Raw genomic sequence first — 24,315 nt, 5'->3', positions numbered from 1 at the left:
CAACTGTAATTGAATCGATATTTTAATTTAGATATCTCTCCTCTACGTTCACTATACTGTGCTTGTGTCTTCCACTTTCCTGAGCAAACGCCGCTTACACATCTTGGCCCACATTGCTCCTCCTCCCCCTCCTTCTCTCTGCTGTGATTCGTTGTTGTGTCGTCACGTGACTCACTGACACAACGCGCAGAGGAGCAGGGACTCGCTGTATTCATTCTACAGTGCCTATAACTAATAATTTTGTGCACTTCAATACATTATAAAAATATTGCCTAAAGAATTGATCATTCATTCACCTCAGAAATAATGAATGCTCTCCCCTACACAAAAGTATTTTTTTAAGTAAAAAGTATCGTATTGGTATCGGTATCGGCAATACAGACCCTATATGTATTTGGTGTCGGATCGATACCAAATTTTGCAGTATCGCCCACCACTAATAGACATTGCCCGGAGTAGCTCTGTAATGAGAACGCAAATGAGTTACTTTAGGTGATAAAATAGTTACATCACACTGTATGAAAACTCATCTTGAAGAAAGACAACATTTTACTGCCTTAAAACATTATAATTTGCATAATCACTAGTAACCATAATCTAATATTATCAGGTGATTTTGGCTCATCACAGTTATATTGGTATATAAGCATATTCAATTGTTTGTCCACCAGGGACCACCAACCAGTTTATTTCTTAAATGTTAAATCTCCACTCAGTACATATCTTAGTCAATGTTATGTGTTCATGTAAAATAAAATGCATATTTGTGGATATAGTATAGCACAAAAAATGTTAAAATAAAGTATGTCATGAATTTACTTTGATACTTTTCACTTTCTCATGTTCTATTTTTGATAAAATATCTTTTTGTTTCGGACAGCCTTGAGCACAGAAGCAGAGAGGCCCATTCATGTTCAGAGGTACACAGTGTTGTTGATTGCATATTCCAAATGTCCTTCTGTGATAAGATTACTACTGGGACATGTCTTCCTCTGTTCCTCCGATACTTAGATACTGGCTGGGTTGATTTATAATTTCCTTTGACCTTTTCCAGGAGCCAGTGAAAAGGGAATCCCGGACCGTGGGTAGCAGTACAAGTTATCCATGCTCATTTCAAGACTGCAAGGGAAAAGAATTGTTACCAGTAATATGTCTGCAGTGTGAAAAACATTTCTGTTTGGCGTAGGTTTACAGTTTCTTCTCTTTTTCTTTACCCTTTTATATAAAGCAACAGAACCCATGTTGATCTGTACATTGCGTCCTCCTAGCTCATATACTTCATACAGAAGCAGTCAAAGGAAAGGGATTACTACATTGCCCTCATTATGTACAGTATATTACTATTTTATTAATTAAACTGGTAAATTGAATAGTTTCTATTTCTCTTGTTCTGCCTTATAGTCATCGCCATCAAGATGATCACAAGTGTGAGAAGTTGGAAATCCAAAAGCCTCGAATGGCAGCCACAAAAGAGCTGGTGCAAAAGATTGTTGGTAAGTAACCGTGTAGTTCAGTCACTGGGAGTTGCTACCTTGACATAATTTCTTCTGTGATTTCATATTTGTCCACATGGGATTAGTATTAAACAAAGTGCTTTCATCTTTGTCATTACTTAACATACATCTGGTGGTGGTGATAGCACAGTGGATATGACACATGACTTTGGTGTGGGAGATCTGGGTTTGATTCCAACTGCAACACATCAATCAATGTGTCCCTGAGGAAGACACTAAACCCCTAGTTGCTCCAGAGGCGTGAAATCTTTGATATATAGCAATTGTTCAGGCCGTTTTATGCTTCTGCGTCAAATGGACAGCGTACCCCCGCAGACCCCTCACCGTAGCCTCACAAGCACCTCTCTAAAAAGGTTACTACACGTTGTTTCTCTCACTAGGAGTCTTGAGTCAGTACTTGCTCCAAAGCCAATTGCTGTCACTCTCTTACTTCTCTCTATACCACCCACCCCCCCCCCCCCCTCCTCCACAACACACACACACACACCCACACACCACACACACACACACACACCCACACACACCACAACACACACATGCTGGCTCAACCACACACTAGTGCAAAAGTATAAACACCAGGCTACTTACGTAGGCTACTGTGAAAAGCTCTGCGGGGAGCCTCCGCAGAAGCATAAAACGGCCTTAGGTCGCTTTGGATAAAAGCGTCAGCTAAATGACATGTAATGTAATGTAATGTAATGTAATCTGTTAGCATTTCCTCAACCTACTTATATTTGGAATGTGTTGCTATTCTTCTCTTGTGACTACCCAGAGTCAAAGGACAAATGTCGAAGTAAAGCACGCAGAGGAGCAAAGAACAGTGCAACTGCAGCTAAGGTAGCATTAATGAAACTGAAGCTGCATGCTGCAGGAGACAAGGGGCTGCCACAGGTAAAATCTTAGCTTTCTTGATTTTATTCATAAATAGTTGGATATAACTTTTTATTTTGATATTATCTACAGTGTTTGTTTATTATTTTGTCCAACTGACTACTTCCTCTCCTTATTTGGGCTTTCTAGACAGAAAGAACCTATTTTCAGGTGTATCTTCCAAAAGGATTCAAAGACTCCAGCCAACCCATGTTCTTCTGTTCCAAATGGAGTGTTGGAAAAGTGGTGGATTACGCAGCCTCCCTCGCTAGTCTCAAGAACAACAATAATGTACTGACGGCTAAGGTAACAGATAGCAGGGGTAGTGTCATTGATAATAGCAATAGATTTTAACACACAACTACCAATACATCCCTCAATTCCTTGAACTTTCTTTATTTGTCTTTCTGATAACTTTTACTTCCTAAAATGAGATTTAAAACAAGACGACTATGAAGCTCAAATTGAGGGTTCCTCCTTAACTATGCATAAATGTATAGAGGTGTATAGAAGTCTTGTTTACACACTTGAAATGCTGGTGTTGGCAGCAAGCAAGAACTTTGTTTACAAAAAGCAGGGTTAACCAGTGTTACATGTTTTGCATGTCAATGGGGTTACAGCCACAAATAAGCATGAATGCTACAAAAAGGTTACTGTACATAATGTCTGTGTATTTTCACAGCTACCTACACTTATATAGCCAATAACGTGGGAAGTTCCTTAGTGACGCTTTATTTGCTTTTTAACACAAAACAGAGGATTCTTCTCATAACACAAAGGATTTCCATATATTGCTAATCTAAGAGGCCATCTTTTCTGCCAAGTGTAATTAATATGTAAACTTACATTCAAATATTCCTGAAAAAAAGGATTTCATGTATTTTCTTGAATGAGTCTTAACAGCGTGTCTCTCTGCTCTCTATTTGCAGAAGCTGCGGTTATGTCATCCTCAGACAGGTGAGGCTTTCCGGATGGACGACACCCTGCACTCGCTGCTGGCTCACACAGAAACTCCCCTGTACAATGGGGGTAATGTGATCCTGGAGTACCTGGACAATAAGTGCACAGGCCTGGAGAATGTTTCAGACTATGTTACTCAAACTTAACGAACCAGTGCCAGTTACTACATGGAAGATTTCCGTTTGGGATTTATTAAGTCAATAAAATGTTCTTTTGGCATGTTGATAGTAAGTGTCAAGTTGTATTAAAAATACTTATGAATGGTGACATGACACCTAAACTGACTTAATTAATGCCTCGTCAAATTTGCTGTCCAACATGACAACCCAGGTGGGACTTGAACCCACAATCCCCAGCCATGGAGGATGATGCCTTATCCATTAGACCAGTGGGTCACATAGCTTTTAAGTGTATACTTTTGTATAAAACTTTTATTGTAGTTTTACTTTGGTCCTATCTGCTATTTATTTTTCATTTAGTAAGTATCTATGATTTTGCTGCATGCTTGAGGCTATGATAAGTCTTTAATTAAGTCATACCATTTTTACACTGCCACATTCACAGTGCAACAACACAACAAGAAATACAATTGGATAAAACACACATGGCAAAGACAAAATAAATAAATGAAGTCTCAAAATCAACACAAATGAAATGCAGGAAACTGGTTCGCAAAGACAATATATAATTTAATAATTAAGAAAAATTAAATCCAAAACAAGTCAGTCATTATTTAAACTACGCATTTTAGACGTATGTATAAGTATTTCAATGGTTCCATTGAATGTTCTAATCCTTGACAGGTAGGAATCGAATAGTGAACGTACATATCTCAAACACAAGCAAACAACTCTGAGTTTGCGGGTTTTGTTCTACCACATACGTTGCGATAAGCAGCAAAAGATATGACACGGTTGGCCTAGGAAATGATCGAACAAAATGTAACCAATCATATTAGTTGTCATTAATATGTACAGCCAATCACGAGATGGCTTTAGTAAAAGTGGGCGTATACATTAGCCAAGCGTTTATAATAGAAAAGGGGCTGGGTTACCATACAGTAGATTCCGTTGATTTCATGAGAGTGGATGTGTTGTTAAGGTTATCGAAGATTTGCATAAACAACGCGTTTCGGTGAATTATTCGACTAGGTAGCTCGTTAGTTGCTACTTTTCTGATCGAGTCGCTTAGAAAAAGGCGACTTGATTTAGCTAACACGAGCCTCTTTGTAAAATCAGGTCGAAAGGGATGCCGCTGCAGACAGACTCCGACGGACGCCAACAGTCTTTGGATTTAATCTCATCGCATTTAATCGGGAAGAGCAGTTTTCCAATACATTTAAAAGGCCTCAGAATAACACATTCTCGACCGAGTGCTTTTGTAAGATGTTTAAGATCGAGTGCGAATTAATAGCGCAGCTGAGAAGTAAAAGCGTTAATAATTAGTAAGCTAACCGCTAGCTAACGTTAGCTTGTCATCAACAAAGCGGGGGTCGTAATCTTTTGCTTTAGAGTAACCAGTTCGGTTAACGAGTGTTTCCACGGTTTGACTTTTGAACCCGCTGTTTCCTGCCTGTGCTGAAAATATTGCTCGGTAAGTGAATTAGCTATGTTTCAACATCGATGTACTGAACCAGGAAGACGATTTGTTAACTTGTACTGAACGGGGTGGGGGAGGGGCAGTGGTATAATAAAAGAGGAAATTGTGTTTTGAAGTAAAAACTTGCCCTCACGGGGCGCTGTTGCACCGCCGTTCTATTTATTTACAACAGCGGTTGTTTGTCTGGCAGTTTAGAAGCATATCATTTATTTTCTGACGTCCGTTGGTTAGCTAGGCATTGAACGATACAAACCGTTGCTACTGTGTTACAAGTGACTAACATTTTCTTGCTTTTTTTGGTCACAGACAGCAATGAAACTTTTGGAAAGCTCCAGCTTTGAAGCCCTCAGCTCCCGGCTGTGTGTTGAAACAGGAGAGTCTCGCATCCTTGGCAGGTAAGGGCCATAGCCTTAAGATAGATTGTATTGCAACATTAACAACTGAGCCCACTATTGGCATATACTATTGTTACATGTTTATAGGAACAAACAGTAATCGTATTACTACTTATTATAAATGGAGCCTATACAGGCTTTTAGTCGGGGGATCTGCTGCGCTCAGACACCACACAAACTCCAGCTTTAGTTTGACACATGCATACCTCACATGCACGATATTTGTGCATGCACAGGTCACCTCAGGTGTGTTTGTGTGAGCTTTACAGCTTCTATTTCAGTAATGCAGACTTAGTGACTGAACAGGAACATCGACTTGACAGTCAGACATTTGATTAGACCTTGTGTTTATACCACAGTAAGAGCCACTGAAGTGTTGAGCATTTATTGTAAGCAACCTCTAACTTGGCTGATGGTTTCCTTGTCTGGTATGATATCACGAAACAAGAATTGAGTGTGTGTGAAAGGTGTGTCTGGTTCAGAGATCTCTGACTCTGTTTATTAACAGGGGTAGTAGAGCAAATGAGTACCTGCATGTTATGCAACATAGTGACAACAGACTACTAACCTTAAAGCCCCCCTTCAAAACATATACTGAAAGTTGCTAGCTAATTGACTGACTGTGCAGATTTTTGACTTAGCAAACTGTTTTAGGTTATGTAAGGTCTTCAGCAGGGTTGTGGTTACAGTGACTGTATAGTTACATAAAGGGCAGTGGGTTGTAGAGTTATGCAGCCTAGTCTGAGTGCAGGGTTTTGAGTGTGGGTGGTAAAACAGAGCTTCTGTACTGTTTGTGACCTGAAGTGACGCACAGCATGGTGTCCTCTCACACAACTCTGTGGTTATTTTGGATACCCTTGTGGAGAGTGTAATTTGAGTGTATGTACATGCACACATAAACACATACAATAATACTGCATGTTAGCTGAGTGCTGCTGAAGCGGCCAAGGCTGCTGCTGTTGGGCTGCTTAGAGGATTAGTGAGAAAGCCCATCATAGCAGCATGACCTGCAGGCTGAAAACTAACTTAACTAAAAATTGACCCACCAGGCTTCCAGCAGATTTCACATGAATAGAAAAGATGAAAATAAAACCATAATAATGCACTGCACTTAAGACAAGTTGCATATTGCTTCACATACACAAAACAATACAGTAATATAATAATAAACCGTACATAAATGGCTAGTCCAATAAATACATGAACACACAATATGTAAGCAAGCTAGTGTTAGAGTTTTGTACAGATGTTAACAGAGCCTGTTGCTTCTGTAGCTTTATTGAAGTAACCTTTTTCGTGTTGACAGTCTTCACTCGGCTCCGGTGTCAGCTCGTTCGTCTAGTTACCGACAGTGTTGTGTCGGCAGGTCAGCTGTGTTGTATATGGAAAACCAGGGCAGTTATTTCCACTGCTACCCGATGTCCCTATAATTAGGCTGGCAAGGCCGGTCAGGGTCTCAGTCTGTCTTAAGTTGCACAACCTCTGCTCTTACGTAACCCATGTAGGTGGGAGGTGGCATAATAAACAACTCCACACCAGTCTGCTCCACTCACATATCTGTATACAGTGCAGCTGACGCAGAAACATGAAAGGGCATGTGTGACATTTTTGTGCAGATAGTGGCTCCCAGTGAAAAGACGAGGTCTATTTTGACAGTTATGGATAATAGAGCTTTTGCAGTCCAGTTTCCACTCTGTGAATGCTTTTAATAAATTCAATACCAAATCATATCTGTTTTCCCCCAAATAATAACACTGCAGACAGGTGTTGAAAGTTGAAAATTTACTAAATATGTTAAAGCGCTGAAGACCACCAAAATACAGGAATGCATTCTGCGGGTAGAGAGGTACATTTGTTGAAATGAAATGCATTAAGATGCCCTGATATGCCCCTGATATGTTATGTAATGGGCTTTCAAAGTAATCGTGAGGGATTTGGCAAACATTTTCACTCATCTAAAATCTCTTTCATTATGTTTACAGCACACACGTTAATGGCATGAATAGTATCCACAAAATATCATGATTTATTCATATTGTCTTTGCCCTGCAGGATGGAGAGCTACTCCTGTAAGATGGCAGGTGACGATAAACATATGTTCAAGCAGTTCTGCCAGGAAGGGGAGCCGCATGTCCTGGAGGCCCTCTCTCCCCCGCAGTCCACCAGCGCCACCAGCCCTTCACAGTGAGTTCTCCAGTCCATGATGAAGGATGAAGCAGTGTGGTCATTGACTCTTGCATTATTCAATAGTTAGAAAAGATCATTAAGGATTCAAGCCTTTCTATTTAATTTCCTTTTCCATTGTGTTTCTGTGCAGGCTGGGGAAGAGCAGTGAGGACGGGGAGAACCCCCTGAGTGACAAGTGTTGCAGGAAGACTCTTTTCTACCTCATCACCACGCTCAACGAGTCCTTCCGGCCGGACTATGACTTTAGCGCCGCACGGGCCCACGAGTTCAGCCGAGAGCCCAGCCTCAACTGGGTTAGTATGCTGCTGAGTCTGCCTTCTGAAGCACAGAATATAATTCTTCCCAGTTACTTTTATCATAACATAGGGACATTTTTTTAAAATTTATTTTAATAATTATTTGACCATGTCCTCTTTCCAGGTGGCTAATGCAGTAAACAGCAGCTTGTTCTCAGCTGTGGGAGAGGAGTTCAACTCTCTGGGGCCGGAGCTGTGGAACGCCATCGATCAAGAGATCAACCTGCAGAGCTGTGACATTTACAGGTAGGCCCGTGTGTGCACAAACGCGTGCATGTATGTATTTATAACAGACAATGTATGCTGCTGAAAGTCCTTTTTTAGTATCAACTTCAGCCCCTTTTAAGGTGTCTTAATATTCGTTCTTAGCTACAACCCTGATCTGGACTCAGACCCTTTTGGTGAAGAGGGGAGCCTCTGGTCCTTCAACTATTTCTTCTACAACAAGAAACTCAAGAGGATTGTATTCTTCACATGTCGCTCTGTCAGGTCAGCCGACACATCCTCAACACACATGATAAATATAAGTGTTTTATGTAGATAAATATGAAGTTTGATTCCCAAATGGTAATCAGATAACAATAAATAAATACATACAAGTGCAGTGTGTAAAAGAAAGGACATATCCAATAACATCATGTATAAATCTTTGCAGCGTCTTGAGTGGGTATGGCCGGGATTGTCTTGACAATGAGCTGGACATGGAGCTGGATGATGAAGAGGAAATGGACGGCTTCACTGAGGACAGGTTAGACTGTTATTGATAATTCTGATTCACAAAATTGTCAAGTCATTGGATTTGGCTTCTTTAAAGTGTAAATAGGAATGATGCAGGAGGTGTTTTGCTAGTATTACAGATTTCTCCAACAACTTTTGATTTGAGTTTATTTTTGCATACTTCTCTTTTTCTCCTAGGTTTCCCAGAGCTCTGTGCGTGTGAATTTTCCTGATGGACACGCCTCGGCCAAAGAATATCTAGGCTTTCCTCTTCCCATTTTCGCCCCATGCACCTTTTTTATTTAATTTTAATTACTTTTTTTTTTTTTGATTTTGCTGCCTCATCCAAAGCCATTTTCATGCTTTAGACTAATGCATGTTTGAAGCCTTCTCTTCTGCTGGCAGTGAACTGTGTATTGTGAGCTGGTGGACATCTTTTAAAGACCCTGCGGTAACTTTAAAACTCGTTCTTTCTCCAGTGTGGATTTTGGCAGCTCCAACCCCAAATGGCAAACATATATATATATATATATATATATATATATATATATATATATATATATATATCTATATATATATATATATATATATATATATATATATATATATATATATATATATGGGCTTCTCTACACCTGCCACATTTCCATATAGACCGATCACAGACGTTTGAGAGAAGGTCTTGTAATAAATAAGAGGCCATCAAAGACTGCAAGTGAACGGAATGTCTTGCAAATGATGTCAAAAAAGAAGAACAGAAAACACCAGCATCAATGAAAACTGACAGATTAAGACTGGGATATTCCTACCTGAGAATGGGCACAGCTGGGTCCATGGAAACCCAGTTACGACTGACTTACTGATTAGCTGAGAACTCGCCTGTTGTTTCATCCTTTGCTATTTTTGTGTGTTGCTTTTTTACGTGTTTTAACAGTGATGTAACTGTGAGGACTTTTTCAGCACTGCGTTTGAAATGTAATAACACTGCATTTATAACTGAAACTTATATTATTGAATCTTATAACTGCGAACGCTCGTCTGTACTTTAGACAGTAGGGCAAGGCCAATACAACTATTGGCACCTGGATTGCAGCTTAGAAAACATATCCGCTTTAACAAATGTTCCATTCTTTTGTTTTAATTCACTGTTATCCAGTTGCGTGATTAATTTTTGTTGTCTGAATCCTGTATTTTTTTTTTCATTGTTTCCCTGATCTGTTCCTCGATAACCCCTATTTCTAAAGGTTTGTCTTGCCAGTGTTTTTCTTTGCTCAGTGCAAAGACTTTAATGAAAGTGAATGTATAGTACAATTTAGAGGAACAAAACATTACAGTTAAATGGCTGATTATGTTGTACATTATTTTTTTATGTTCCTTACAAGTGGTTAGAGTTATGTCTTTTCTTGACTGCTCTGTGCTTTGTTTGATTGGCCGATATATTGCAGATGTGAATAAAGTGGTGTTTGAAATCATACTTCGCTTGGCCCTTCTCTTAGAAAGCAGTATATAGTCACTAAAATCACCTGGGCACTTTTTTTAGAGGACACATGGGGAGGTAACATTTGACATACTATGACATATTACTTTTTATGATGTGCTATGTATATATGACTCATGATTTATTATGACATACTATACTAAGAATGTTTTGCGACTTTTACATGACATACTTAACTAACTTCATGACATACTACATTGACTATTTTAAAGACTTCTGTATTTTGTGATATATACATATTATGACGTTTTACAACATACCTTTTTATGATTTAAAAAAAAAAAAAAAATTTACATACTATACCAAGACTTTTTGGACTTGTTGGTGCATATCATATTGTGACTTTCAATCATATACTATACATTGACATTTTATCACATACTTTTTATGCCATACAATACAACTTTTTTATGACATACAGTGAAGGGGATAAAGGATTTGATCTCCTGCTGATAGTGTACATTTTTCCACTGACAAAGAAATGATCAGTCTATAATTTTAATGGTAGATTTAATTGAACAGTGAGAGACAGAACAAAGAAATCCAGAAAAAAACATATGTATTTGACCCCTCTGCAAAACATGACTTAGTACTTGGTGGAAAAACCCTAGGTCAGACATTTCTTGTAGTTTCCACCAGGTTTTAGCACACATCTCAGGAGGGATTTTGTCCCACTCCTCTTTGCGGATCTTCTCTAAGTCGTTAAGGTTTTTGAGGCTGACGTTTTGGCAGCTCGAACCTTCTGCTCCCTCCACAGATATTCTATGGGATGAGACGATGGAGACGGGCTAGGCCACTCCAGGTCCTTAATGTGCTTCTTCTTGAGCCACTCCTTTGTTGCCTTGGCCTTGTGTTGTGGGGCATTGTCATGCTGGAATACCCATCCACGACCCATTTTCATTGCCCTGGCTGAGGGAAGGAGGTTCTCACCCAAGATTTGACGAAACACGGCCCCCGTAAATCGCCCCTTTGATGGGGAGAAGTTGTCCTGTCCACTTAGCAGAAAAACACCCCCAAAGCATAATGTTTCCACCTCCATGTTTGACGGTGGGGGAGGTGTTCTTGGGGTCATAGGCAGCATTCATCTTCCTCCAAACACGGCGAGTTGAGTTGATGCCAAAGAGCTCCCTTTTGGTCTCATCTGACCACAACACTTTCACCCAGTTGTCCTCCGAATCATTCAGATGTTCAATGGCAAACTTCAGACGGGCATGTGTATGTGCTTTCTGGAGCAGGGGGACCTGCGACCTCCTTCATGGCGTAGTGTGTTACCATTACCAATTGTTTTCTTGGTGACTATGGTCCCAGCTGACTTGTGCTCCTTTCCCTTTGAAGTGTCACATATATAAGTAGCGGTCTGGGCGGAGTTACAGTACCAACTCCTTCAGCTGCAGGGCTTCCGAGAAGGCTGCTCATGTGTATTCTCGGCTGTAGCTCCTCGATGATTCCTCCTTGATGCTCAGTCCTCGAGGACAAAGTAAGAGCTTTGAGACGGCCTTCACTGTGGAGGGACAGAACAACATCCAGTTCAGCCAAGGACCGAGGAGTCGGGGAGCTATAAAATAAGGGGGATGAGATTCAGCCTGTGACTTTTTTCCACAGTAGTTCAACATATATATTATAGGCCTACTAGGAGTTTTTTCCAATTTTTCCACACACTATACCATGCCTTTTGCCGACAGACAATGCTATGACTTTTATCCCCTTTTTTCGACACACACTGCATTTTGACTTGAAGATGATAATTATGATGACAATAAGATGACGATGAGATGACTATCAACAAATTTGTTTGTTGTTGACGACAGGGAATGACAGGTCTCCTTGACGACAATGTACCTACTGTAAGCTATACTGTAATCTGTTGTGTTTGTGCGTTTTGTACATGTTTCTATGTTTTACGCCTTCTAGGACACAAATTGTCCTCCGGGACAAATGTTAAATTGATCGATTGATTGATTGATTGATACTCTAGAATGACTTTTTCCCACTTTTTTCGACATACTATACTGTGACTTCTACTTTTTGAAATACTTTACTACAGCATTTTTCAATATACTATGACTTTTTTCCACTTTAAAAAAAAATGTTGTATGACTTTTTTCAACATACTATCCTATGAATTTTTTCCACTTTTTACGACATACAATACTATGACTTTTCGACAAATTCACTATGACTTTTTTCGATAGACTATGCTATGACTTTATTCGGCATACTGTAATGACTTTTTACACTTTTTTTTCAACATGCTCACACTGCATTTTGACATTTTGTTGTTATTGGTGATGATGATGATAGGATGACAATAATGTAGTTTGTTGTTGTTGACGATAGGGAATGATATGTTATATTAATGATAATTTACCTATTGTAAACTACACTGTACTCTGTTGTGTATGACCATTTCATACATGTATCTGTTTTGATATTGTATGCCTGCTGCAACACAAATTGCCCTCTAAGACAAATAATAAATTGATTGATTGATTGAGACAATGACTTTTTTCCACTTTTATCAACATATTATACTACGACTGTTTTTCCACTTTTTTCACATATGACTAAGATACTATATATTTTTTTGACATATTATGACTGTTTTGACATTCTGTATTATGACTGTCTTCCACTTTTTTCGAAGTACTATTAAATTGACTTTTTTGACATACTATACTATGACAATTTTCAACATACATAATAGTATGACTTTTTTCCCACTTTTATCGACATACTGTAACTTTTCTTCCACGTTTTACAACATACTGTACTATATTATGGCTTTCTTCTACTTTTTCGTTATACTGTACTATGACCTTAGTGTCATGCCATACTAAAATTTTTTCGACACTTTTTCCCACTATCTTTGACACACCATGACATACTATACTATGACTATTTCCATTTTTTTTTAAACATGCTATACTATGACATTTTTCAACATATTATACTATGAATTTTTTCAACATACTACTCTATGACTTTTTTTTGACGTACTACAAGTATGATTTTTTTTCAACATATTGTACTATGACTTTTTTCACATACTATTCTAGACCTTTTTTTTTCAAAATAGTATACTATTACTTTTTTATTACTTTTTTTGACGTACTATACTGCGACTTTTTTGACATACTTTACTGGGATTTCTTTTCTTCATTTTTCAACACAAACAAACCACAGGCAATACTATACAATGATTTGTGTTTAAAGACACACTATACTATGTATTTTTATATATATATATATAATATAGTATAGTATGACTTTCCCCACTTTTCTTCATGCTATACTATGACTTTTTTTGAAATACTATAGTATGTTTAGCCTATTTTTACTTTCAGGCCAAAGCATTCCATATGATATACTTTGAGTGTTGCTGTATGCTGGAGGACGAGATGGGGCTGCCAAGTAAAGCCAAGTGTACACTATGACTGTTTTTCAACTTTTATCAACATACTATACTATGACTATTTTTCCACTTTTTTTTTAACATATTATATATTACTATGACTATTCTTCCACTTTTTACGACATACTATACTATGACTTTTTTAACATATTATACTGTGACTTTTCCACTTTTGTCAACATACTATGGGGCTACCAAGTAAAGCCAACTGTACACTATAACTTTTTTTTTCCACTTTCATCACAATACTATGACTTTTTTCAGCATACTATACAATGACTTTTTTTAACATACTATACAATGCAATGACTCATGTTGTAGAATCAGCTAGCAGTGCTCCATTATAATATAATAATGTAATAAAGAGTTGGATTGTTGCTTGAATAAAGGACCTGCAGTAGCGTTCATTCTCGCAAATATGGTGTACAGCCTGCTGCTGCAGGAGCTGCTCACAGTCTTGTGCAGGGGGGGGGGGGGGGAGGTTGTTACCCGTGATTGATGCCAGCTTGGCCAAAATCTTCCTCTCCCCCACTTCCTCTAAAAAACCAACTGAAGTCATAGTGTGGTGGTGTCAAAAAAAAAGTCATTGAAAAGTCATTGTATAAGTAAAAAAAAAAAAAAGTAATAAAAAGTCATAGCATAGTATGTAGAAAAAAATACAAGAAAACACAGTATAACATGTCAGAAAAGTTATAAAAAGTCATGGCATAGTATGTCAAAAAATATATATATTAAAAAGTCACTTTATAGTTTATCAGAAACAACTCAAAGAATGTCACAGTATGATATGTCCAAAAAGCCATTTTCACACCTAGCCTGGTTCTTCTCTTTCAAAACAGTAAACAATCACTAAAATCATCTTGTTGGGCACTTTGTCCAGTGGAAAGTTGGCAGGAAGGTAACATTTTTGGCCCAAGCTTGTAAGTACATGTTAAGTATGCTATTCCTTCTACCCCAACCTAGAATTTTATTTTCAAATATGCTGAAAAAGAAACATCTATTCAGGCTCAAAGTTAAAAACAAACCTTTATTGACATACAGTACATGACCCAGAGCGGACACCACCACGCTGACAGTATAAGACCAGTTCCCTTGCTTTGTGAGATCAAGGCCAAAGCTGCAAACCTTAATGCTGCAAAGGGTCTGAGGGCTGCACAATTCACCATTTTTCCTCTTAGTGTAAAAATACCTTGTCCCACAACAACCTATACTCTAGAGATCCAGAGCCACCTCCTGACCAAGATGGACCACTTCTGTTTTGATTCAATGAAACTCATGCACCTCCTCTTTTTTGGCCAGTGTGGAACTTGCAAAAGGTAGACATGGTTTCAAAGTGACACATGCATAGATCTGTTACCAAGTTCAAGGAATTCTTATACTGGATAAAGAGTTAAACAAGGGTAAAAAAATCATGGGCAAAATAATTCATTCACATACAATCCTCCACACACTCACATCAACATAATTAAGGCCGAGGTTCAATTATTTGAACTATATGATGGCCAAAATATTAAGTAAAGATCATCTTATTGCCACTAAACCCCCTGAACCTCTGAAGTCCAGGATGGTTGATGACGAGTAACAACTTCTCCATAGATGTGTAGCATTGATGGTGGCTTATTCTGCTCCCTTTGTTCAAAGTACATGTTTAAAGTGGAATATGCGCCAAAAAGGCTGCAGAAAATAAAAGATACTGTTTATATAAAGATGCAATGGATCAGTAATACACCTGCAGAGCACCAGTGAACATCTGCTAATACAAAACGGGTCTAGATGCTAAGTTGCCATGAGCACACCTGCACTCCCTATAAAAGCAAAAAAATGACAATGCATCATTGACAAAACATAGTGTATGAAATTTAAAATACTGTTATTAAAACGGAGCAACTTGCATTTTAAATAATGTTTCAGCCATTTAATGCCTTGAAAAAATTAGTTAAATGGCTAAACTAAGGGTCCATTTAAAAAAAAAAAGGAAAAAAAAAGTTTGCATGCCAAAACACTGAAGTACAGGTTCAAAGTTAATAAAGAGATTCAAAATTTACCAAATTCCGATATCGCACCAATAACTTCATTTGTGAGAGTAACCACCAACAAAGTAGCTTATGAAACTGAAATCCTTTGTGACAGATCATGCTTCTGCTATAAATGAGAACGAAAAAACAAACATTAGAACTGAAAAACTCCCTAGTGCCACCATTCACACCTGGTTTTACAATACTGCTTGTAATCCCTTTGTTTGTCCTGTCAATTTTTACCTGAACATGATCAAACTTATATAGAGGCAAAAAATAATGTTAATAATAATAATAGAGCTGCACCAACGTGATGTCTATGGCATTCTCTTGATTGGATATGGTGTGACGTAACATGATATGTATGTAGTGTAAATCATGTCCAGTGCAGCCTTGCTTTGCACTTGGACATACTCTTAACTTATTGAAATGATCCTCTTCTCCTCCTTTCCTGTAAAAGTCTCGTTCTAGATAACCAGATGGGTTCATTAGTTCTGGTTACGTTCCCATCGACTGGGAGTGACACCCGTTTCCACTGTAACAATTAAGCTGTGGAAGGTGCCGATGCCCCTCTGTCTTGTGCCGTCTTCAGAGGTCCAAGTCTAAGTTTGTCATTAAAAAAATAAAAAGTTACAATAAGCCAGTAAGGGTTGTTGCCACCGTGTGGGTGGTGCAGGTAGTCAGGCCATCGGCGGCTGAGGGAGGGGCTATCTGAGTCCAGCCCTCGAGGTCATCCACTCAAGGCCTTGGCATAAACTGGAAAAACAGTGACGATGCATCAGAGAAAAAGTTTAAGACCTTAGACAGAAACTTTATTTAAATGGGAGTTTATACTTGGCAGTTTTTTCCCCTGGCTGCACTAAATATTTATAATTTACTAGTGCTGGGTAGAAAAAGCTCAATTGTGCTGAGAAAAGCTGTGAAGCCTTAGGGCTTTAAACTCTGCACACACAGTGACATCTGGTGGTTTACAGAACTCATAGCAGCCCTTTACGGCTGGTTTCAATCTGTGAAATAAAGTCCAAGACGCTTATGTGTTAATAATTAATTGTATTATACTTTTGTTCACAAGTGGTGCAGTAAATGCACATACTATTGAGCAATATGTTAGATTAAAATAAGAAATAAATGCCATAATATTTTTGTTGTACACCTTACTGGAGTGGAGCAGGCCCAGTGTCCACTGGGGGCTCATGTGTTTAACTTCATGGTTGATCGCTGTATGACATCTTGCAGGAATCGCAAAGTAATGTGATTTGATTCAAGAAAGATATTGATTAATATATTACTTTCATAACTCTATTACTTGATAACGGATGGATATATATATATGTTTCTATACTTCTGATGTCTTTCTAGTGCACATTAATGTATTTCTATTATTCTGCTCTCTTTTTATCCTAGTTACAGTGTGTGCATAAACAACTTCTTATAACCAGAGTTTTTGCCTTAATATACTTGAAAAAACTCAAGCTTGCAAAAAAAAGAGAACAACTCGCTAAAGATTTTTTTTTAAGATCTTTTAAAAACGTCTGTAGAGTGAGCATAACTCTAGGTCGTTTGGCAGTTGGACATGGTTGTCTAATCAGTGAATTGATTGAAATCCTGGAAGCGTATCACTCAGTACACATACATACAATACACATCAACATATGTCTCTTACCCCTCTCCTGTAAGTGCACAGCAGGACTGTATGTGCCAGGGGTGGTCTTTGATGGAGCTCAGGGTGAGGTATTTGGAGATCTCTGCCGCAGACATACAGTCCTTCATATCCTGCTTATTGGCAAATATCAACACAGCTGCTTTCCGCAGGTCCTGAGGGGAGAACACAGAGAACAATGAAACCATAACCACGCTTTCTGCCACCTTTTGAAGCTGTAAACAATGTAGCGGGGTGAAAAAGTCTATCACAGTCCAAAAAAACAAAACAAAAAAAACAGGGTCTGTGTCAGCTTCTATTTCCTTACAAAGATGTGTTAAGATGGGAGTTTTACCTCATGAGCCAACATCCTGTAGAGCTCCTCTTTAGAGATGGCCAGCCTCTCTCGGTCTGTGCTGTCCACCACCAGAATGATGAACTGCAGAGTAGGAACCAAAAATCTCACAGACTGACCTCTTTTCAAAAAGACATTTACAGCAGTAAAATGTAACACAGCAGGTGGGCATTTCCGGGCCAAGGGCCCCACAATGGGTACTGGTGACTGCTATGCTAATAACCCCCTTTTGAATGAGAGAGAGTGACCATGTATGACAAAAGACCAAAGGCACGTTAATGTTGGTGAGATGTCAGAGACGCCATTTAAACCCAAACGACTGAGGAAAAGAATTCAACCATGCGCGTTATCCAACATGACATAAATCCCAGCCAGGAATCTACATGAGTCTGACACTGTGGAACGAAAGAGTGAAGTTACCATAGTAACCGTAGGGTTACTACAATATATGATTCCTATAGTAACCATAGGGCTCATAGTAACTCTACTGTCACAGATATTTAGTGCTTCTCTGCCATGAATCTCTTAACTGCAAACACAGGTTGTGTCCATTAGGGCATACTACTCTATGTTGCATTACTTTTTTCTAAGAGGATTAGGCAAAAGAAATCTGTCATGTCAAATCTTAAGTGACCAAAAACACTTGTAACACAGCTGAAACTATAGTTGCAACTAACAATTCAAATTCTTAATTAATTGATTAACCTTTTAGTCTGTAACACATTTTTGTATTTAGTGAATGTCTCCAAGTCACTAGTAATATCTTTAATGTGCTTGTTTTGTCCAACAGAACTCAAAAGGTTATCAGCTTACTGTCATATAATATATAAATAGCAACTCCTCACATCTGGGAAGTTGAAACAAGAGAATGTTTCCAATTTTCTGTCAAGAAATCAGTAACAAACATTTTCTAAAAAATATCCCCTAGCGGACATTTTCAAATTGCGTGTTTTGTCTGTCGACTACTTGTTTCAGCTCTTTAGCAGAGAGGTGTAAGAGAGCAGGAGTGGAGGAGACAGGTCATGTGCAGTGTTGGGCAAGTTACCTTTAAAAAGTAATAATTAACAGTTACTAGTTGCATCTTCCAAAAAGTAACTAAATTAGATACTCAGTTACAAATTATAAAAGTAGATAGTTACTTCAGAAAGTAACTAATGCTTTACTTTCAAGTAAATCTTTTAAATGCTCAAATGTGACTCCACCTCCACCCATCTTTAACGAAACATAAAATACATATGCATCTTCAATTATTTAGGATAAATCTGAATATTATAATGAGATGAACACTTAATACAATACATTATTACAGATACACAAATCTAAACTCTTTTAATGTTGCTGTGGGACAAAGTGAGCCTCCAATCAAAAGCCATGTATGTAGATATTATGTCTAGTGGATCAATACAAATAAACACATAGATGTTTTGGAACTTTTTATATTTATTGCCCCTCAACAGGTCACAACTGGGTAAAATTAAATACTGCTTGTTAAGCACTATAGCAAAAATAAATACCAAACGTACACACTCTTTGTAGTGCAAATAACGTAAGTGGTCTGATGTTTACTCTTTTGCGCTGGTATGTGCGTCGAGCCGGCGTGTGTGTGTGTGTGTGTGTGTGTGTTTGTGATAGAGCAAGGGAGAAGTGAGAAAGTAACAGCGATTAGCTTCGGAGCGAGTTGCCACTCTAGAGTCATAATGCCTATGTTTTCTGACCACGCTGGAAATTTTAGCAGGAAAAGTCCCCCCCCCCCCCCGATTTCATAACGCCATACCTGTCTTTCGTTGTCTGACTCGCTTGTGTTGTTATGTGTCCGTGCTTATGAACACCCGCCCAACTCTACTTCTGATTGGCTTACCATGAAATTTTACTCAACCTCAGCCAATCGTCAGCATTTATGCGCTTGTCTCGTGCACGGCCCACTAACCAAGGCTCAGAGATCTAGTTGGTCTGATGAAAACAACAGCTTCAATTATAGTAATGCGCTGCATTTTTTGGGCAGTAACAGTGTTATTAAGATGGGAAGAGTGATCAATTCATTACTCGTTACTGAAAAAAGTCACGCCGTTATTCCCATCACTGGTCATGTGTGGATGGTTTTGGCCTTGTATTTACTTGTGACCTGTGCAGTGTGAATGGTCAACCCCATGCTGAATATACCATGTCAGGGCAGATGCTACATCAGGAAAGTTTAATATGCGTGATTCTTTAGAAACCTCTCTTCAAGACACATCTGCCTCTGCCATGACTCTGCTGTTCTTCTTCTTCTCCTTTCTCTAAAACACTGTGGAGGCTGACCCTCGCTTTGCTTTTCAGATAGGCCCCTTTATGAAAGCGTGACCTCTGACTTGGGCGGCCCCTGCTGCCGTCTGTGCTCTGAACAAACACACCAGCTGCCACACTCTGGAAAAAAAACCTGCTGCTGGTCAATACTTGTGTTGCTCTCCTCTGCTAGAATGTAGTACACAGTGTACAAGTGTGTTGCTTGTATTTCTCACCTCTGTATTGGAGTAGTAGGTGTTCCAAGAGGACCTGAGAGACTCCTGCCCTCCTATATCCCACATTAGGAAGTGAGTGTTCTTCACCACTATTTCTTCCACATTGCTTCCAATGGTGGGTGACGTGTGGACGACCTCATTCATCAGACTTTATAAAACAGAATCATAAAGTGAGCTTTTGCTGAGGAAGAATAACTATGACTATGTTAAAGTAGGTTCCAACTGCAAATTTGATCAATACAACTACTTACAATTGGTAAAGGATGGTGGTTTTCCCTGCGTTATCTAGTCCGACGATTATCACCTTGTGCTCTGCAAAACAAATACAGTATTACACAACTTCAAGAGGACATTGTTATCAAGAAAACACTCATGTAAATGAATTCACTGTCAGGCACTGAAAAAACATTGTGTGGCAATGAGAATGTCATAAACTATATCTAATCTCAGTCTATAAAATGCATTCACGTTATTCAAAGTATTAAAAATCATACAGGCTGAACTTATGTTCAAAACTTCCTGACCTATTTCCCCCCTAGCAACGCTAAAACTACAGGAACTTCTTTCCATTCATAAAAACCAGCTAACAGTAAAAGGCTTTGATGGCCGTGAAGCAGACAAACATAACAGACTAAATGCGGAACCAGAGCTGACACAGACATGCCAAAATATCCCATTTTAGTGTTTTGACTTTTCCGCCCTTCTGAGGCCTCTGGCAGCCGAGGAGGAAGGAAGTCTGGTCAGAGGGCTCGCAGTTCTGATAGTCCCGGTGCCCCATGCTAGGTCTCGGAGGATGTTTCATGTGTATTGCTTCCCAGGAGAGAAGCTAAACCGTGACAATACTGACAGCACAACGAAACTGATTGTAGCCATCAAATCCAAATTCCTTAATATTATTATGTATATTTTTTTTAAAAGGTCCCATTTTGAAAACATTTCAGTCAACAATTAAATGGAAATGTGTTACTCCATCACATCTACCCCAAGGTTGGGTCTGATTCCTTTGATACAATATGTATTATGTAACTGGGATGTTATATTTGCAGTCAATTGATTCCAGTGGATTACCTGAAATTAGCTAAGCAGAACACATACTGGTTACTAATATCTATAACAGTATGTCTTCTGCAGACTTATAAAGCAATATTACCGTGGAAAAAAACATGAAAATGTGCATGTAAGTATCTTTGACATTTATGTCTTGGTCTACTAACACAACATGGAGCAAAGTGGTGACACAGCAAACTGTTTCAGAAGAGAATAAAGCAATAAAACATATAGACACATTTAAAGTGCAATTACACAATTACCAGCCCCAGCCCTTTGGTCTGATTAGCTACTTCTCAGGTGATCACATTACTTTGTTGATTACTTGTAATTAGCTATCCTCTGTTAGTAAACATACAGCCTGTGTCTGTAATCTCTTAAAAAGTGAATAAAATGCGACACCATGAACAGTGTAATTTTCCTGTAATTAGGGAGTGAAAGTAAGAGACCTTCTCTCAGTACTCAGGGCCAGGCATCAATGCAAACCAGCCCAAAGGAATTAAGACAAGAAGGTTCATATAACTTCACTATCAAATGATTATAATGACCATTACAGTAAAGCAGAATGTGAAATTGCTCAGTTGGTTATAATTTAAATATTACATTACCAACAGCAGATCCATTATTACTTTACTTATAATTATATCTCAAAAACTATCTTTCCTAAAAAAAAAATAGCCTAATTGTTCAACTGAGAAAACAACTGAATCATTATCTGTATGTGAAACAAAGTGCACAATAGTAAAATGACTGGATGAGAACATTTGACGTTACATCAAACAGTTTTCAACAAAGTCAGGGGAAAGTTACGTGATGTGTCCTGGAAAGTGATTGGCAACTGGATGAATACGCTCTCGGAGGCTTACTGTGACTTAGCTAAGGTAATTATGTTGGTTGATTCAGCAGATTAAGTAACGTTACCGTGTTAAAGTGAGAGTGGTTGATACAAATGGGGAACTGTAATTTAAATGATTGTTTTGTCTTGCAAGTTACACAAAGACAGCTCAGACGGGAGAGTCACAGAGATGCAGCGAGATAATTCACTCCCATCTGTTATTATGGGTCTTGCTGCTCACTTTATGCTAACGGCCACTTTATGCTAACAGGTATTACACTCGGTTGAGTGGCTAGCGGGGGGGGGGCGGTTAGTGAGCCGTAACAAATTCACCGACACCCACCTTGGTTACAGAAGAAGCTCCACAGTTTGGCAAATATGAGGCCCATTGTTTAGGTTGATGTCCGTCCGTCCGTCCGTCAGCAGAGTGGGCAGCAGCACTGAGCTTTTCCACTCTTAAGTCCACACAGTACAATCCGCGGCTAGCTAACATTAGCTGGATGATCTCTTGTCCGCAAAACACCTCACCGACCTTTTGAATGCGGACTCCATGCGCTCCGGTTACAACTGAAACGCAGCTAACGCGGGAATGCAATGGTGTACGGTAACATAAATGTGATAAATTACCATCGAGCGGCTCAGGTTAACGTTTAATCCTCCACAAACCGTATAGACATTGGGTGGTAAGTGCGGCACTGTGTTGACTCTGGTCGCACGGCTTCTTCTGCCCGTTGGCTGCTGGTAGTGGTTCGCTGAGAAAAAGCAACCCCAGCTATTCAGTTCTCTTCCGACTACGTGGTGACGTCGAGCCGTGTTACGCGTTGGCCCTTTTTGGTGTTGAAAAGCAGCTTTATAAAACACTTTTAAAGAGTGAAGGCTTTTAAAAGGGAAGAAGACGCAAATATACACCTAATAACACATATATACGCATTGTTAAGCATACTGGGTAGCAAGTACTGTACGAAAAATCTATTTAATTATACATTTTACAAATTCACAAATTGCATTTATACTGTACTTTCAAATTTTTTTCTTGGTGTTTTACCTTTATTATTTATTTGTTTTATTTCCAATGCACAGAGCTGAACATTTGTTCTAAAAGCAGCACATTAGTTGTTTATTTTCTTTTTTTTATTAGTGCAATGGGACATAGTACAAAAGGTAACAGATTAGACAGACTGATGTAACAGAATATATAGAGAATAACACAAAAAAGTAAGACATAACAACCAGAGGTTATTATGATTGATAATTTGGTACAGATCTTTTTTTAATGGAAGTATTGTATAATATGTTTGCGTACATACTGTATGCATGGATGAAAGTGTGGCTTTAAGTCTCCTTAGTATTTATGAGCAGTATATAAAATGGACAACTATATAGTAGTTGGAAACAGATGTAAGTATTTATTCATGTATTTGTCAACAACTATGATGAGTGCCAATATAGTTAGACACAGTGGTAATAAAATAAAATATATGTCTTTATAGGAGAAGTGGCCTATCCTATACATTTAGAAGCACTAACATGTTCTTTTATCTGTTCATAACTGTATTATAGTGTGTAAAAACTATGTATTAAATGTTTATACACAGCACATATATGTTTAGATGTATATACCATGTATATATAACGAAGCACATGAACATCATACAGGTACTGCCTAGTATTGTTGATCAACAAGCGGCATAACAATTTATGAATTCAACCAGTGTCATGTGACCAACCAGTGACGTATGCGGAAGTGGTAGTCAAAACACCAGCGGACCATGTCCATGCCGCCATAGAACGTGAGTACCTAAAGATGATTAAAAACGCCTTTACATCGTTGTCACATTTATATTAGAGTATTAATTTAACTTGATTATGAATGTTAAAAGCAGATAAGTTAAATAGGATTGACCACCAGCGTATTATACATATAACCCGTTTGTATCAAGATCTTATTTAATGTTGGCCATAAGCACCTCCTTAGGTTATTATTACCACACATGGATTCTGTTATCTAAATATCTCACTATCTTACATTTCATTCAGATAGTGTCGATAATAGACGACATTGTGGAGAAGGATTAACAGGCATTATGGGCTAAATTAGGTCTTCATTTTTTATTTAAATACTCATAAAAAAACATTTACTTAATCATTTTTGTTATCGTTTTATTCTGCATTCCTTTAATTGCATGTCTGAAAGGGCTACCCATTCTCACAGCCTAAGATGATTTGCAAATACACAGAAACATCCCCAGAACTCTACAAGAAAGTACCTACCAGAACAAGACATACACGATGTACAACAAGCTAACAATTCACAATCAATAATACAATCCAATTACCATAAAACTAACAAGCACCAGATCAAACGTGACTTTTACTTCTTTAAAAACTGTTGCAACTTAAGTTTAAAATGATCTCAGATCTGATCCTTTTTGAGTTATGTGGGTAAATTATTATTATTATTATTATTATTATTATTAT

The 24,315-nt window shown here is 38.4% G+C and overlaps 4 protein-coding genes and 1 long non-coding RNA gene across 9 annotated transcripts in view; 4 read left to right on the top strand and 1 right to left on the bottom strand.

The window, feature by feature from the left end:
* The window catches only part of zfand1 (zinc finger, AN1-type domain 1), a 4,314-nt gene extending 734 nt beyond the window's left edge, over nt 1-3,580 (top strand). The window contains exons 3-8 of the mRNA XM_032504164.1: nt 881-920; nt 1,055-1,182; nt 1,402-1,493; nt 2,287-2,405; nt 2,535-2,690; nt 3,314-3,580. Of these exons, the coding sequence (XP_032360055.1) occupies nt 881-920; nt 1,055-1,182; nt 1,402-1,493; nt 2,287-2,405; nt 2,535-2,690; nt 3,314-3,490 (712 nt within the window). The 3' untranslated portion in view covers nt 3,491-3,580. The remainder of the gene's footprint in view (nt 1-880; nt 921-1,054; nt 1,183-1,401; nt 1,494-2,286; nt 2,406-2,534; nt 2,691-3,313) is intronic.
* Nucleotides 3,581-4,382: 802 nt separating this feature from the next.
* On the top strand, nt 4,383-9,084 carry maf1b (MAF1 homolog, negative regulator of RNA polymerase III b). 2 transcript variants are annotated; one of them, XM_032504169.1, is made up of 8 exons: nt 4,383-4,937; nt 5,254-5,338; nt 7,391-7,522; nt 7,656-7,818; nt 7,946-8,067; nt 8,191-8,310; nt 8,477-8,569; nt 8,737-9,084. In XM_032504169.1, the coding sequence occupies exons 2-8, from the start codon at nt 5,256-5,258 to the stop codon at nt 8,759-8,761; spliced, it is 738 nt and encodes a 245-aa protein (XP_032360060.1). In that variant the 5' UTR covers nt 4,383-4,937; nt 5,254-5,255; the 3' UTR covers nt 8,762-9,084. The 2 variants fall into 2 exon arrangements, with proteins under 2 accessions (XP_032360060.1, XP_032360059.1); XM_032504168.1 differs by having other exon boundaries at nt 5,250-5,338; nt 8,737-9,083.
* Nucleotides 9,085-9,151: 67 nt separating this feature from the next.
* On the top strand, nt 9,152-22,202 carry LOC116672360 (uncharacterized). The gene is made up of 3 exons (XR_004327535.1): nt 9,152-9,908; nt 11,017-11,021; nt 22,192-22,202. It is a non-coding gene; the product is annotated as an uncharacterized LOC116672360 (long non-coding RNA).
* arl8 (ADP-ribosylation factor-like 8) lies at nt 14,456-22,628 on the bottom strand. Of its 2 annotated transcripts, XM_032504171.1 has the most exons (6): nt 22,181-22,615; nt 20,207-20,267; nt 19,956-20,103; nt 17,458-17,541; nt 17,127-17,278; nt 14,456-16,219 (listed from the first exon to the last, which is right to left on the bottom strand). In XM_032504171.1, exons 1-6 carry the CDS (start codon nt 22,224-22,226, stop codon nt 16,171-16,173), a joined length of 540 nt encoding a protein of 179 aa, XP_032360062.1. In that variant the 5' UTR covers nt 22,227-22,615; the 3' UTR covers nt 14,456-16,170. The 2 variants fall into 2 exon arrangements, with proteins under 2 accessions (XP_032360062.1, XP_032360063.1); XM_032504172.1 differs by lacking the exons at nt 14,456-16,219; nt 17,127-17,278; nt 17,458-17,541 and adding an exon at nt 19,618-19,860 and having other exon boundaries at nt 22,181-22,628.
* Nucleotides 22,629-23,537: 909 nt separating this feature from the next.
* Nucleotides 23,538-24,315, top strand: part of nsun6 (NOP2/Sun RNA methyltransferase 6) — a 9,309-nt gene continuing 8,531 nt past the window's right edge. For all 3 annotated transcript variants that reach the window (XM_032504163.1, XM_032504162.1, XM_032504161.1), the window contains exon 1: nt 23,538-23,627. The gene's annotated coding sequence lies outside the window, so the exon portion shown is untranslated. The remainder of the gene's footprint in view (nt 23,628-24,315) is intronic.

Source organism: Etheostoma spectabile, chromosome 22, assembly GCF_008692095.1.
Source record: "Etheostoma spectabile isolate EspeVRDwgs_2016 chromosome 22, UIUC_Espe_1.0, whole genome shotgun sequence".
In the NCBI taxonomy this organism is placed as follows: Eukaryota; Metazoa; Chordata; class Actinopteri; order Perciformes; family Percidae; genus Etheostoma; species Etheostoma spectabile.
This window is presented reverse-complemented; position numbering and strand designations above follow the sequence as displayed.